General features: G+C 33.5%; 1 protein-coding gene across 4 annotated transcripts in view; it reads right to left on the bottom strand.

Annotated features, from left to right (window-relative positions):
• Window positions 1–13627, bottom strand: part of Gpo1 (glycerophosphate oxidase 1) — a 39753-nt gene extending 26126 nt beyond the window's left edge. Inside the window, exons 1-4 of one of the 4 annotated variants that reach the window (XM_089239218.1) lie at window positions 13477–13519; window positions 12697–12775; window positions 9882–9992; window positions 1702–1864 (exon numbers count right to left, since the gene is read on the bottom strand). In XM_089239218.1, the coding sequence (XP_089095344.1) occupies window positions 1702–1864; window positions 9882–9977 (259 nt within the window). In that variant the 5' untranslated portion in view covers window positions 9978–9992; window positions 12697–12775; window positions 13477–13519. Of the gene's footprint in view, window positions 1–1701; window positions 1865–6779; window positions 6886–9881; window positions 9993–12696; window positions 12776–13476 lie in introns of those variants that run through there. The other 3 variants (XM_089239217.1, XM_089239220.1, XM_089239219.1) reach the window with 3 other exon arrangements.
• Between the last annotated feature and the right edge of the window lie 415 nt (window positions 13628–14042).

The following is a 14042-nucleotide window of genomic DNA, read 5'->3' as shown; positions in this document are numbered from 1 at the left end:
AATTTTCAAAACGGTTGTTTTCCTGCTTTCAGTTTTTGGCTGCAGATACAAACACAGGCATACGCAGAATTTTCTCAAGGAGGAGGGTTTAGATTTTTTTTTTCTCAAGGGGGGGGGGGGGTGTTTTACATTTTTTTCCTGCAAAAAATAACACTATAATTTCGGCTTGAGGGAGGGGGTTAGAACCCCAACTCCCCCTTTGCGTACGCCAATGAAAACAAATCATTGAAAGATGTTTCAATCACAACACCATTGTAGCAAATCATAGCTATCTCAGAGCATTTGAGAGAATATCTGTCTTTCTCTGTCCTAGTTGAAACTCAGCAAGATCTTATCCGTATTGGTACAAATAAAAAATGTTTACAAAAAAACAATAGAAAAAGTTATTGGATAGGCTACTTTGAATTAGCCACAAGGAAAAAAAATGCACTTATAAAGCTATACACCATTGCTTCACTAAATTATTACAAAAGCATTATCCAACATGCATATACAGATACTTTCTGAATAACCAGTGACTAGAGCTAAAATAATTCAAGTACAGTGGAACTTTGGTTAACGAGCATTCACATAACAAGCAAAAATTGTGAACAAATTTTGACTTGGTTAACAAACGATGATTCACATTACGAGCAAAAATTTGAGCTTTGTTTATTTATTTTCACGTTATCGCAACTGAGCTGATGGCTTTTCTCTTTCATCTATGCGTACTTTGAAATTGTGAGTAATATTCTCTAATACAGTCTCCGGTCAGCGTGCCTTGCTCAAAAAACTAACACACACGTGTGAGCACGACTGTTTATGATAAAAAGTAGATGTAGCATTGCAACCGGTTTTTTTTTTAAAAATTCTGCTTCGACAAAACTGTGGGCATTATTGAAACATGACTTTGGGTAGGGGGCCTAGCTCATGAACAGGAGCCAACATTTGACAAAGAGATTCGGTCCTTGGTGAAGACCATGGGGCTGGAGGTCCATGAGGATGACATTCAAGAACTAGTGGTAGAACATAGCCTGGAGTTGACCGTAGATGGATCTTTGCACGTAACAGCAAGAGTTTATGGAGGGTGTCCCACCTGAGAAAGAAAGAAGTGAGGACAAATTCTTCACTTTTCAAATCAGATTAGGAAGTTGTTTAGAATGTGGGAGAATTTGTGAAAAATTTTGTAGAAAAGCACTAATGAAATAAAGCTGTAGCAAAGCAAGCAATAAATCTGTACAACAGCAATGGAATTTCTCATTTCCGAGAAATCTTAAAAAGGAGACAAAAGCAAGTGTCAGTAGATAGGTTCTTTTTCAAAGACACAAAAAGAATAAGTATGCGAACAACTGAGTCCATAAATCCTCCTAAACGATATCCCTCCTTTATTGACTCGTTTAGAGTAAGTATACATTATCGTACAGCATGTTCATTTATAAAAAGTTATTATATTATATGTATTTAATTGTAATATTCATTATATTATTGTGTTACATTATTGTCTGAATGCTGTTTTTGTTGGTCATTTTTATGTGTGAATGAATAATTGTGTAACGAATCATCCAAGTTTCCATTATTTCCTATGGGGAAGTTCGATTCAATATATGAATAATTCAGATAACGAGCTTGAGCAGAACGAATTAAGTTTGTTAACTGAAGTTCCACTGTAAATAATATAAAAACAAAACCAATAAAAATTACCAACAAATTTAAAATCCATACCTCTTGATGTTGAATCAAGGGCAATGCCAGAACCAGTTGCACCACCACCAATTACCAACAAGTCAAACATAGGAGTAGTCTGTAAAGCTTTCAAATTCTCATCTCGTGTCGGCAAAGGAAGTTTCGGCTGATCTTTGATGCTTTTATCAGCATAAACTAGTTTCTAAAAAAGTAAATATCAATAATCAATCCACACTATTTAAAACTATTATATACAGTGGTTCCCACTTGCATTTTTCAAAAACCTGTCATGAAGAAACATTGTTAGTGGGAAAATGCTGTAAACCGGAAATCTCAAAAAGCATTAGTAAAAGCTGGGACCATGAAAATAAGTCATACTCAATGGGAAAAAGTTATAAGTGAAACCCACTGTATACAGGGAGTTTCTTCCTAGAGATTTCACCTTTAAATTTGTGCTATGGAGAAAATGACTTGAAAATTTATATACATTCAAATTTAAGGATGCAAAACAAGACCTGCTCATTATCAATGCTGAATGTGGACTCCCAAGCATACTTGAATGCATTTGCAAATTCTGAAACATTTTTCTCAAAGTGTCCAAGTAAAGAGCTGTGAATCCCTCAGTATAAAGCATCTTTGAGTATTTGGCTGTGCTGGTTTAATTTTTCTACTCTTTTAGCCTTCAATAGGTTCTAAAATGCAAAAAGATTTGGATGCTGAAGAGATTCAACATATAAATAGTGTCACTTTGTGAAAAGTACTATAAAATTTTGAAAAATTGGCTGTTGAAGGAGACCATTTTCAGCACCACCTTCAAGTGGGGCTAGGAACTTATTGAAATTTTCAACTGGTTAATGAAAAAATTTAAAAATTTTAATCAATTGATCACATTTTTAATTAGTTATTTTTAAGATGCCAACTATTTAAAACAGTAATACTGAAGACTATATTGTAACATTATTAATTTTTTAATGAGTAGTTTCTCTCACAGAGCTGTCAAAGTATTATGTCACCTTCTTCCTACAGCAGGCAAGGCCACATCAAGTAGAAGGCATGGGGTCTAGTGCTCATAGCACTGGATCAGGAAGAGCACTGAGTTTACTGTTTTTCCATTCAAAATTGTGGGAAGGGGATGCTAAAATAGACTCTGGCCTCCCGGTGACAAAGTAAATTTTTGTTTATAGTTGTGGCTCTGACAGCAGGCTCTACAACTATTGGCCTATTTAAATTCACTTAATTATAACTTGATTAGCTTAATATTATTTACTGATTATTTTAATAAAATAAAAATAATAGGAGAAACGTTTAAAGAGTTTCAAGAGGACGGCTAAAACCACTTTTAGACAGTGTCTGGTTTAAAATGCCAACCCTCCCTGTTAAGGGGAGCTTATCAATCTTGAATTTTATTCTGAATAGGAATGGTTAACTAGGAACTTTTGACTGTCCAAACCCTCAAAGTGAAAACCAATTAGACTTGATGCTATACTAACACATAAACTAACTTATTAGAGCCCCACAAGCAGTCAACTGTCTAAATCTTAAATCTGCCTATATAGAAGTACCATTTGATTTTTGTGCTTAATGTTTTGTTGGCCATTTTGTCCAGCTGGTGGTTAAAGCAGAAAATCTATAATAAATTAATATTAATCATATAACTTTACATTAACTTTTCTTTTTTAAAATTCACAATATTTTTTATCTGCTTATAAATATTTTAACTTCATATTATATTTTCATGTATGGTAATGAGGTGAAGGTTTTGGACAGTTTAGAATATAAGGGTCGTGTATATACTCTGGTTTTTACTATAATGACAACCACCTTGATTTGTATTGATCATTCTGATTTTGGATTTGGGTTGTTTTTAATGGCTTGAATTCAATTTCATTCTAGTTTAAATCTTAACTGAATATTTACTCAAATATATATAATCACTGAATCTTTACTCAAATGTAATTAACTAATATACATTTAAATATTTATACTTTATTTTTTCAGCCATTAATTTAATTGAGTTATTAACCTTCTAACAAATTCAGATTTAGAGATTTTTATAAAAAAAAAATTTTATTTCCCCTTCTGATCCTTTAGTTTCAACATATCAATCAAAAAATTAATGAAAAAAAAAATTCCCCTGTATGTTTTCTGGACTTGCCCATGTCAAAAGAAACATTAAAATTACAAAAAAAAAAAAATTAAATTTCTTTCTTCCTTAAAATAGGTGGTTTAAAAAAAATTTAATTAATTGATAGTGTATGAAGGGTTGGGGGGGGGAGGGGGAGGAAATGTTTTCAGTCCGAAAAACAAAGTTTTTCTTTAAAAATCTGGTTTAATTACAATCTTAGAAACTTTATTTTAATTTTACATCATGGTACAAGTTATGTAAAACTCAAACCGAACTATTTTTAAAAAGCAAATAAAAAAATGGTTGTATATAAAAATTTTTTTTTTCTTGGCTTCACTCCCTCAAACATCTAGTTTGAGCAGAATTCTGAAACCAAACACACAATCACATTGCATAAAATTTGAATAATTATGATATTTGATCATGGTAGGATGAATTAAATTAAAAATAGATTGAAAAATTGTTGGTGGTTAGTGCAGAAAAATATTCAGTGAAAAAAAAAGTTTATCTTCAATCATCTCATTGTTGTTCATATACTCCAAGTATACGTTATCATGCTGCTCATGGCTCTCGCATCCATCCCACGCCAAGTTGTTGTGAAAGCTCTTATCTTCAGGATTGATGAGAAACCTTGTTAAAGGTTATAGGTCATTGTACTTCACACAAGAGAATGGGGCCTTGTACAAAATTTCCAATTCTTCAATAGGCATGTTCTCTTGTTGATGGTCCTTTCTAGCTTTTTGCTTGTTTTTAACAGCAACTTCATGGCTGGTGTAACTACCAAAGAAACTGTAACGGTGGTACACTCTAAGCGTGGTTTAGATCTATCCACATGAAGGCATCTGATTAGCCTTGTCGGCAGTGGGTATTTTTACTGGTATATAGGCTTTAAAATATCTGTGCAAGCTTTAAAAGTTTCTTGTTTACAGTCAATGACTGTGAAGGGAGATAAACATGACTGTTTCTTATAACTTGCATCCATTCCTCTGGAATCTTGTTTGTTTAGGACACAACATAAATCTATACTCAGTGATACTTTTTATACATGAACTAACCTCAAATTCATAAGCACAAAGCACGAATTACACATCAGTAAAGCAAAACAAATACACACACACTCAAATACCGTGTTTTGTACATGTCACAAATTTGTTTCTACTGTGCATGTGCTGTATCTTTCTTCCTTTATTACAGTGGACTGAAAGCATTTTCGCCTCTGGTGTTTTACATCGTTGAAAAAGCTATACAAAACCATAAAAACATTAATTTTGATTTTTTTGGACTGGAACCATTTTCCCCCCGACCCATCATGTGTTAAAAGGATCAAAATTTTTATTCTGTAAATTAAGGAATTTGGAATATCACAAATTCAGAGGAAAAAAATCAAGTGCTTTAATGAACAAAAAATATTTTTTTCTAATTAATTAAACTGTCAAAAGATTAAAGCAGTATCATGTAACTATGTTCTAAGAATTAATGAGAAAAAATTTGATAAAGTTTGAGTTTCGATTGCTTGAAGTGGTCGAAATTAATATTGACTGATATATTAAATATATATCAGTTTAAACCACCCCTTGTTAAAACCAATACAACACTGATATTGTTCTAAATGATGCATAAAACAGTCTTTTCACATACCTACTTGGCAAAGGTATAGGCAATTACAGGAATATATTAAAAATTAACACTGCCTGCTAGAAAAGATTCATTGTGCTAAACTATGTCAAGCCATGCAATTTCTTTGCATGAATTTTGTTGTTTTTTTAAAAATCAGTTAATCAAGATTAGAAATTAAAAGAATGAAAATGCAAGAATTTGACTACCAACTATCCTTGTGGATTGTACAATGAAAAAGGTACAGATACTTTACACATGCACATGTTCACACATTATCTTTTAAGAAACCACTTGTTGGCCCTATTCTCTGATTCATCATTGTTTATACTAAGCTTAATATCTATGTACAAATAGAACAGTACACACATAGAAACCAAAAAGTTCTGTTTTTGTTTTAAAGCATTAGATGCTTCACATTGCACGAGTTTATTTTCTAAAACTTATGATTTTCTGCTAAAAATATGGTGACAATAACATCAATGAAGAGAGAAGGTAGGCTTTTTGAATACTGGAGTTTACAAACGTATTGAAAATTTCAAGTTGTTGTGCCATGTTTTAGTCATTTTTACAGCAAATGCTTTGTCCACTATTGCAGCGAAACTAACATCTTCAAATTCTGCTCTCTGGTTTGAATTTGAAGACTCCAAAACCCACCCAACCAATCAAGAACCACCATAACATACCTGCCGTCATCAGCACTGATGATGTCTGCTGTAATGGCAGATAAAACATTTAATGTAAAAACTACTCAGATATGGCATAAGTTAACCACCTGGAAAATTTCAATTAGTCAGCAATATCACCCATGGAAGTGGTATTACCATAGAATGGGAATACTTTGTAATAAGTTTTTGATTTATGAAATTTTTTCAGTCGTTGAAATAGGTTTTTAAATAGGAAACAATTTTTTTTTTGATACTTCTATATCTCAATTCTAGAACAAACAAATTTTTGAAGTTGATACATATATTTATAAGTTATAACAAATTTCCCTTTTTGCCACAATTTTACCCCATAAGTCAGGTAGCTTGGTGTGGCAGACTTATTTCACACATGGAAAACACATTGATTTTTTTGTCATAATGCTACCTTGCATTATGTCATACTATAAAAAAAGATACCACAAGCAATCTACCTTAATTTTTCCCACCTAATTATCTACTTTTTCTCTTCATTTTTCACATAGGAATTTTAAAAAAAAGTGTAAAATGAAACACACACATTATCTGAATAATTTTTTATTTTTTAAAGATTCAAAAGGAAAAATAGGTACTCCCATTAACTGCAATAAAAACACAAAATGCAATTAAAAAGGAAGGAGGAAAAATTATGTACAAAGAGAGTATGTATCTATGGTAAATACAATGTTCATCACCTTCCTTCTAATTCAGGAATCTGGAAAATTTCTCAATGCCCCACTTATTTTGGAGAGTTAATGGTCATAACAAGTTCTCTAGTTGAAAAAACAATTTCATCTTTTCATGCAGGCCAAACCCACTGCGTTCGTTCTTTCTTTGCCATGCAATTGACAGCTGGCTCATCAGCATTTGCCTTGATTTTAGTCAGCTATCCTGGATAGAGGTCATCCTCACAATTCACCACTACAAAGTCATGCTCAGAAACATTACTTGTCACTGCAATGAAAAAGTTCAAAACTGTCAATTGTCTGGAAAACACTTATCACAAAGTTACCCAACAGTTGTAAGTTTTTTTACTTAAGTACCTGTGATACCTCCGATGATGAATGGATTTTCAAAAATAAGCTATAAATGTCATTGTCAGTAATTTTGGCAAGTAAAATTAATACTCACATGATGCAAGAAACATTCAGTGATCCCAGCAAGTTGAAGTTCGCTGCAGATGCACGATGTGTCTCAATCAGCCGCTATCAATGTTAACAGTGGTAACTAAATCTTTCAAAAAATGGCACCAAACACTGTGCTTATCTATAAACTTATCATTCTCTACATGAAGTTGAAGAAACTTATTTTAAAAACCTCCTTTCATGCCAAATTTTCAAATTTGAATTTTAAAAATGAGTTTGTCACAAAGTTTCCCCTGTAGTCATGAAGTAACCCCACTCTACTGTATTCCTTTCAAATTATTCTAATGCTAACTTCAAATTATGTTTTTATAGTTGCAACACAAATTGTCCATCAATAAAATGTCCCATTTTTTTATGAATATAGTCACCCAGCTAAAATTGTATGCACTAGAACATAATTCATTATTCTCTTCCTTTAAGAAGATTCTGTTTTGCACCTTTTAATTTAAACCAGGGATTAATAAATTGGAAAAAATTTAGGTGACAACCAAATATTTCAAGAGCCAAGGGTCTGTCACTATGACCACGCGACCACCACAGCGGTGCTATTCAGAGCCATGCCAAGCATGTGAAATCAGAGGAGTCTTGCTGGACTTCAAGGATCTCAATCTTCCCTAGATTGTTGAATAATTCTAGCGAATGGCTCTAGAGTGCAGAGTGTAAAAGTTAAATGCAAAGAATTGTGATGCAGCAAAACCAACTGCATCTTTGACGCTTTTGTCGTAAAGGAAAAAACAGTGAAGGTATAGGATCTTATGGATATTGAAATTAGTGATGTTTCACTCATCCTATAATTATTTAAGGATATTAGAGATATTTTTAAGGTAATGTTTTCAGACAGTGATATTGCAGAAGAGGGGGAATCTTGCATTCCTTGAATGTGTTCCATTTTTCCATCAGGTGTATTTAAAACCAGCCACACAAGGTATATGATATCATGGAAAGAATTAAACGTTTAAAATGGAAATGGGCTGGACATATTACAAGAAGACAGGACAACAGATGGACCACAAGTATTCTGGGTTGGTACTCCTTGTAGTGTTAAACATCCAAGAAGGCATCCCCCTACACAAGATGGATAGACGAGATCAAGTGGCTGGAATCAACTGGATAGCTAAAGCATCAGACAGAATAACATGGAAAAATTTAGAGGAGACCTTCATCCAGCAGTAGATTGAAAATGGTTGATGATGATGATTTGAAAAACATAAATACATGCATAAAAAATACAACAATTAATAATCTATGATTATGATGTTACGATAGTTAAAATATTAATTTTATAACTAATATATATACTGTATAAATTTTATGATTATAATTATTTTCTTTTAATTTTTTATTATCTTAAAAAATTATTAATTATTATTAATTATTAATCTTTAAAAATTACCGGGAATTTTTCGAAAACTTGACTGGAAAACCTGGAAAAGTCAAAAAGCATAAAAATGAGTGAAAATGGAATTAAGTTACCACTATGGGCACGAAGACCTCAGGTTGCAACTCTAGAGCATCTTGAGGAATAATGTAAGGAAATGAAAAAGCTTTTTTTTTTATTTCTCCTTCCTCCACGACACTGTAATAATCCGTTAGAAATATGAATAATCCTTGTGGCATGTACACATGTAATAATCCATGTAATAAAGCTAAATCAACATGTGCATCGATGGACAGTACACTGGTACTACCAAATTTTAAAAAATCTCAAAAATGCAAAATTAAAATTCACCGGAAAAATAAATTCAGTGGGGTTTGATGTCACTAGGCCAGACCAACAGAAGCAATTTAACACCGTAACAATAGGAAAAAATCGGTGCTGAAACAGAACTGTGAGCAGGAAATGCAGCAACAAGCAATGAAAGCGAAATGACCAAATTCAACAGTGCAATAGCGCAGAAAACGATTCGTCCAATCGCTAGCATAGGTGCATGCAAATAAGTCATAAGAGGGAACATAGTAAAATTGCTACAGCTGTAACCATAGATGAGATTTTGCTTCTTTGTCATGACACACCTCCCTATAAATAACCCCCAAATGATAAATAATAAAAAAAATGAATAAGAAATGCTGCAGCTTATCGCAATGCAAATGTATTGGAATATTTGTGAATCAATAAATGATTGCAGGGCCCAGCTTTGCGAGCCATTATTATTGTCAATTTGATACACCTGAACCACATTTGATTGAATCAGAAAGAAAATGTAATTTTTTTTATAATGCCCCGTTATTAATATTGCAATACAATAGTAATTATACAGGGTTTTCGGCTACTATTCCCATCTCCTGTTATCACTATTATTTCACCAAGCAGGTTTAAAGCCCTAACAAAGAAGGCAGTATAATCCAGTTGGGGCAGGCAAGCAGATAAATAAACATTTCCAAGGTGCCCCATTTGGCGACTTTCTGAATGGTATCTAAAGTCCATGCCACCCTAAAAATGTTTATGGTTATTCAACATATCTACTTGACAAAAGAAAATATTTTAACACATTGATTATAGGTTTTTGACAGTTTTTGACACTTGTCGCATCAAAAATCCAACTCTGCCTATAGGCCTATAAAAAAGCTGTAAACATTTATCCTGGAAAAATACATTATAGGTATGAAATGTTCTTTCAATAAAAGTATTGAAAAGTATAATGAATGAATCACCGGTTTATTATGGCTTCCATACTTGTACAAGCCATAAGCAGCTAAAAGACTGCCACTGCTCACAAAAACAATCTTTTGCCACTTTCTACCACGCATATTTATGTATGAGACCTGAAATACACACACATGCATAACAATATTAATTTCTTTGTTTCTAAAATAACCAGTCTTTATAGACACAAAAAATGCATAACGCCAGAAGAAATACAGTGATATACCTCCGTTTACAAATTTTTAGCTAACAAAGTTTATTCACAGTTTTTCAGCTTGTAGTCTTTAAAAGTTTTTAAATAATACAGCATACAAGAGGGCATGGGGTCGAGTCCCCATAGAGGCAGAGATGAATTTTTCTTTGCAAAAAAACCAGCATCTATATTATATAGCCAGTTTTCTGTAACTTATATCTAGTATAAATTTTTTTTAGTTGATATAGATGTATGCATTAACATAACACAGCCACATTGTGAGCTGAATTTTCGTGCCAATCATCTTCACTACAGCTAGGAACTTAAACATAATTAATTTATGTAGGTCTCTGAATCACTCTTTTCAGATATACCTTTATATTTCTCATCCTGGAAGGTTTTGAGCCATTATGTATCATTTTGATGAAATGAGAGAAAATGCCTTTAAAAAAGAGAGCTGGAGTCTGAAGGGGAGTTTAACTTAAATGTTTTCAGTGCAGATGGTAAGACTTTTAGCATCAGGCTGAATGGTCTGGATATTCCAGGTGTTTGTTTTTTTTTTCTCATCTGCATGTATGAGAGAGACAAATGGACTAACCACATCATATACAAGGCGATTGCATTGCTATGAACAACTGATTTGTAGTGTAAAAAATTAAATAGATTTTCAGCTTTGTCTTCCTTCAAATTCTCTTTCATTTAACTGTAAAGTTGTTCATCTCAGCCTATGGTCAGTTTCTCTATTGTTTTTTAAAGAGCTTTTTAACATTACCTTTAAATTTTGGGCAGTAGGCGACCTAGAACGAATTGATTGATTTAAAATGGAAAATCACATTAGGGCTAATGAGGATTACAATAAGAAAATGTGATTCAAAACGAATTATCTTTGTTAGCCAAGGTATCTCTGTAACCTGCAAATATACTTTTAAGGTACACCACTATGTTTAAAATGTAATTTCGGAAGAAAATATAGATTTTATTTTTTTTACTTTCATTTTTTATGAAAGGCCTATTTTTTGTGATTCTGAAACAGGACTTGTTTTGTTTATGTGACACTTAAAGCCAAAGTTGAGCTCATTTTAGTGTTGCATTTTAACATCAAGTAATCTGTGAATAAAAACTTTAAACATGTTTTACAAATAATGCAATGTAATTTTTGACATTCGACTTCAGTTTGAAACATTATTTTTAAAAATCTATACATTGTATCATTACAAAATTTCAATATGATGTTTTGCCATGTACTTTTAAAAGGAGGGCGGAACAAATCTCATAGAAATCTAAGTGCCAGAAAAAATTTTGAGGGCCCAAAAAAAAATTTCTATTTAGAGAAAACGATATAGAATAATGTTTCTTTCAACTTTTTCAGGGCGTGCTGACCCTCTATCATATTGGCACCACCTCGCACCATTCTCACCCACCTCGTTGGGCATTTTGCCTGTTGTGGCGTTGTATTTGTATATGCTGCTATAAATTACAAACATTTTGTGCTGCTTTCAGCTTGCAATTTAGTAACTCTACAAAGAAAATTTTAGGCACCAATATCAATTTCTTAATCGCCATGGTGACCGAATGAACGCCAGAGGCTCTGTCACTAGACTTATCCCATTGCCGAGATCTCTTCCAGCCCAGCTTCGTGGTAGAGTCTGGAACAAAGTGAGTGCACCTAACAGTCTGAGTGTGTAGCTAGTGTTGTGCTTGATATTTCAGTGCTGCCATCTCTACTTCAAATTGTGAGTGAAGTGTAACGATTGAATATTTGTTACGTTGTAGGCCTGTTGCTCTCTGTGGCGAGACTTTTTTAACAGGGAGATCGGCTCGCATTCACGCCTTCAAGTTGGAAACCACAGAAAACCAACTTCAGCCGACCACCACTGTGGCACCAGTGGGGTTCGAACCCGGATCCTCACGATGCGAGTCCATCACTATGACCACTCGACCACCACAGCAGCGAATGGTGACCATCGCCATGGTGACCATCTTCTCCCAAACAAGATCATGGCCCACCGCTCTGTCTCAATGAAGAGATTTTAACAGGCGGTCAAAGATCTGAGCCATGCTGGAAACTGTGTATATGTGTTGTGAGCCTAACGTGAAGTGTGTTTCTGTGTAGGGCTTGTTATGTGTAGTGCTGCCATCAGCCGTCAATTTTTTAAACTATGAGTGCAGTGTGATAAATTTCAAATTTATTTCGCCTACACTTGTTACACAAGTACAGGAATTGCTAATAGTTGCAATTAGATTTCAAGTGGATGATTGACTAATTATAATTATAGGCCTGTTGCTTTCTGTGGCAAGACTTTTTAATGGGGAGATCGGCTCGTGTTTGTGCTTCAAAGTTTCAAAGTTATTTGGAACAATAGAAAACCAACTTCAGCCAATCACCACTATGGGATCTGTAGGGTTTGAACCCATGTCCTTATTATGCATGTCCATCACTATTACCACTCGACCCCCACAGGGGCAAAGTGATTTGTCTCCTCCAGGTTGCAAGGAGACGTGGTACCTGGGATTTGCCAAGCTGTGTCAAAGTTATAAACCAAAATTTAAGGTCTGACATATGAACTTGGCTAATTAACAGAGTTTTATACATGATACGTCAAATGAAATTTCAAAAAATATGCACGTACATCAACAGGTTTGGGTGTAAATTATGGGCATACCATACAATCCTTTACATTTTGATTCATAATCTGCATCACCACTTTACTGTGAAAACAAAATATTTCATTTATAGAATTTTTTGCAATCATGTTTCGAATACCACATGAATTTTGCTTACAATTTGACATCAAGGGATTTTTCCATAGATAACCACACTTTTCCACATTTTATAGAAAAGTGCTGAGAAAGGTAGCTGGATACCTTAAGCCAGCGGTTCTCAACCGGTGCTCCGCGGAGCCCTTGGGGCTCCTTGTGCACTCTCCAGGGGCTCCGCGGCCGCTCGAAGAAAATTAAAAAAAATAATTGTAAATATTTTTAAATAGTAAAAATAAATCAGTAACTTTGATAAGTAATTAAAAAATTGGCCTACGGGGCTCCGCCATAGAATTTTTTTACTTGAAAGGGCTCCGCGAGTCAAAAAAAGTTGAGAACCGCTGCCTTAAGCAAATTAATTATTCAAAAGCTTTACAGACGTATTGCATAACTAAAAGGATTCAATTCAGATATGCCAATAGATAATTGCTCCAACAAATCGTATAACTAAGATTAAAAATGAAAAAATTCAACCGGACGGAAAATAAAATACAAGGAACGAAAACCTATTACTATAAGGAAAACATTCTTTTGTTGAAAAATGCAATAATGAAAATTCATTGAACCTATAAATATATTCATTCGTTTAAATTAAGCAAAAATGTAATAATAATAATAAAATTGAAAATATAAGCTGAAACGGAGAAACTCACTCAATAACTTCACGGAGAAACAACGCACTGAAAGAAACCGGCAGCTACACAAACAATATTTTTAGTTTACAAACAGTAGTAAAGTGCCCTTTGATGGTAGTAGTTGTTGTTTCATAGTTTTACCTCATTCAAGGTCATTCCAACAATAATCCAGGAAAATGAAGATTAGATTAAAAAATTCATTTTTACTGTCAAATATTTCTTCTATTGCAAAAAAATGGTTGTGTTCAGGTAATTTCAAGTTTTATGGAAATTTTTCAAATGTTACCGAAAACTCGAAAAAATTAACTCGGAGATAGGATTCGCTGTAAATTACTGCAAGCACTGAGCTACAAGTAAAAGCTACTTATATTTAGAAGACACCAACGAATAAGGCAAATACACAAAAAATAATAAAAGTCAAAAAAAAAATTGTATTTTTTGTGTATTTGCCTTATTCGTTGGTGTCTTCTAAATATTCTTGGGCAAAGTGGATCAACTCTTCTAAGCTACTTATAGCTCAGTGATTGCAAGTCGCAGTGTATTTCACGAAAAACTTTGAACGTGACAAATATGTGTGATGCAAA

Source organism: Pholcus phalangioides, unplaced genomic scaffold, assembly GCF_987345545.1.
Source record: "Pholcus phalangioides strain wild (caught in Gottingen) unplaced genomic scaffold, Ppha-v1.0 ptg000011l_1, whole genome shotgun sequence".
Taxonomy (NCBI): domain Eukaryota; kingdom Metazoa; phylum Arthropoda; class Arachnida; order Araneae; family Pholcidae; genus Pholcus; species Pholcus phalangioides.
Note: the sequence above shows the minus strand (reverse complement) of the source record. Positions and strands in the feature narration are given on the sequence as shown.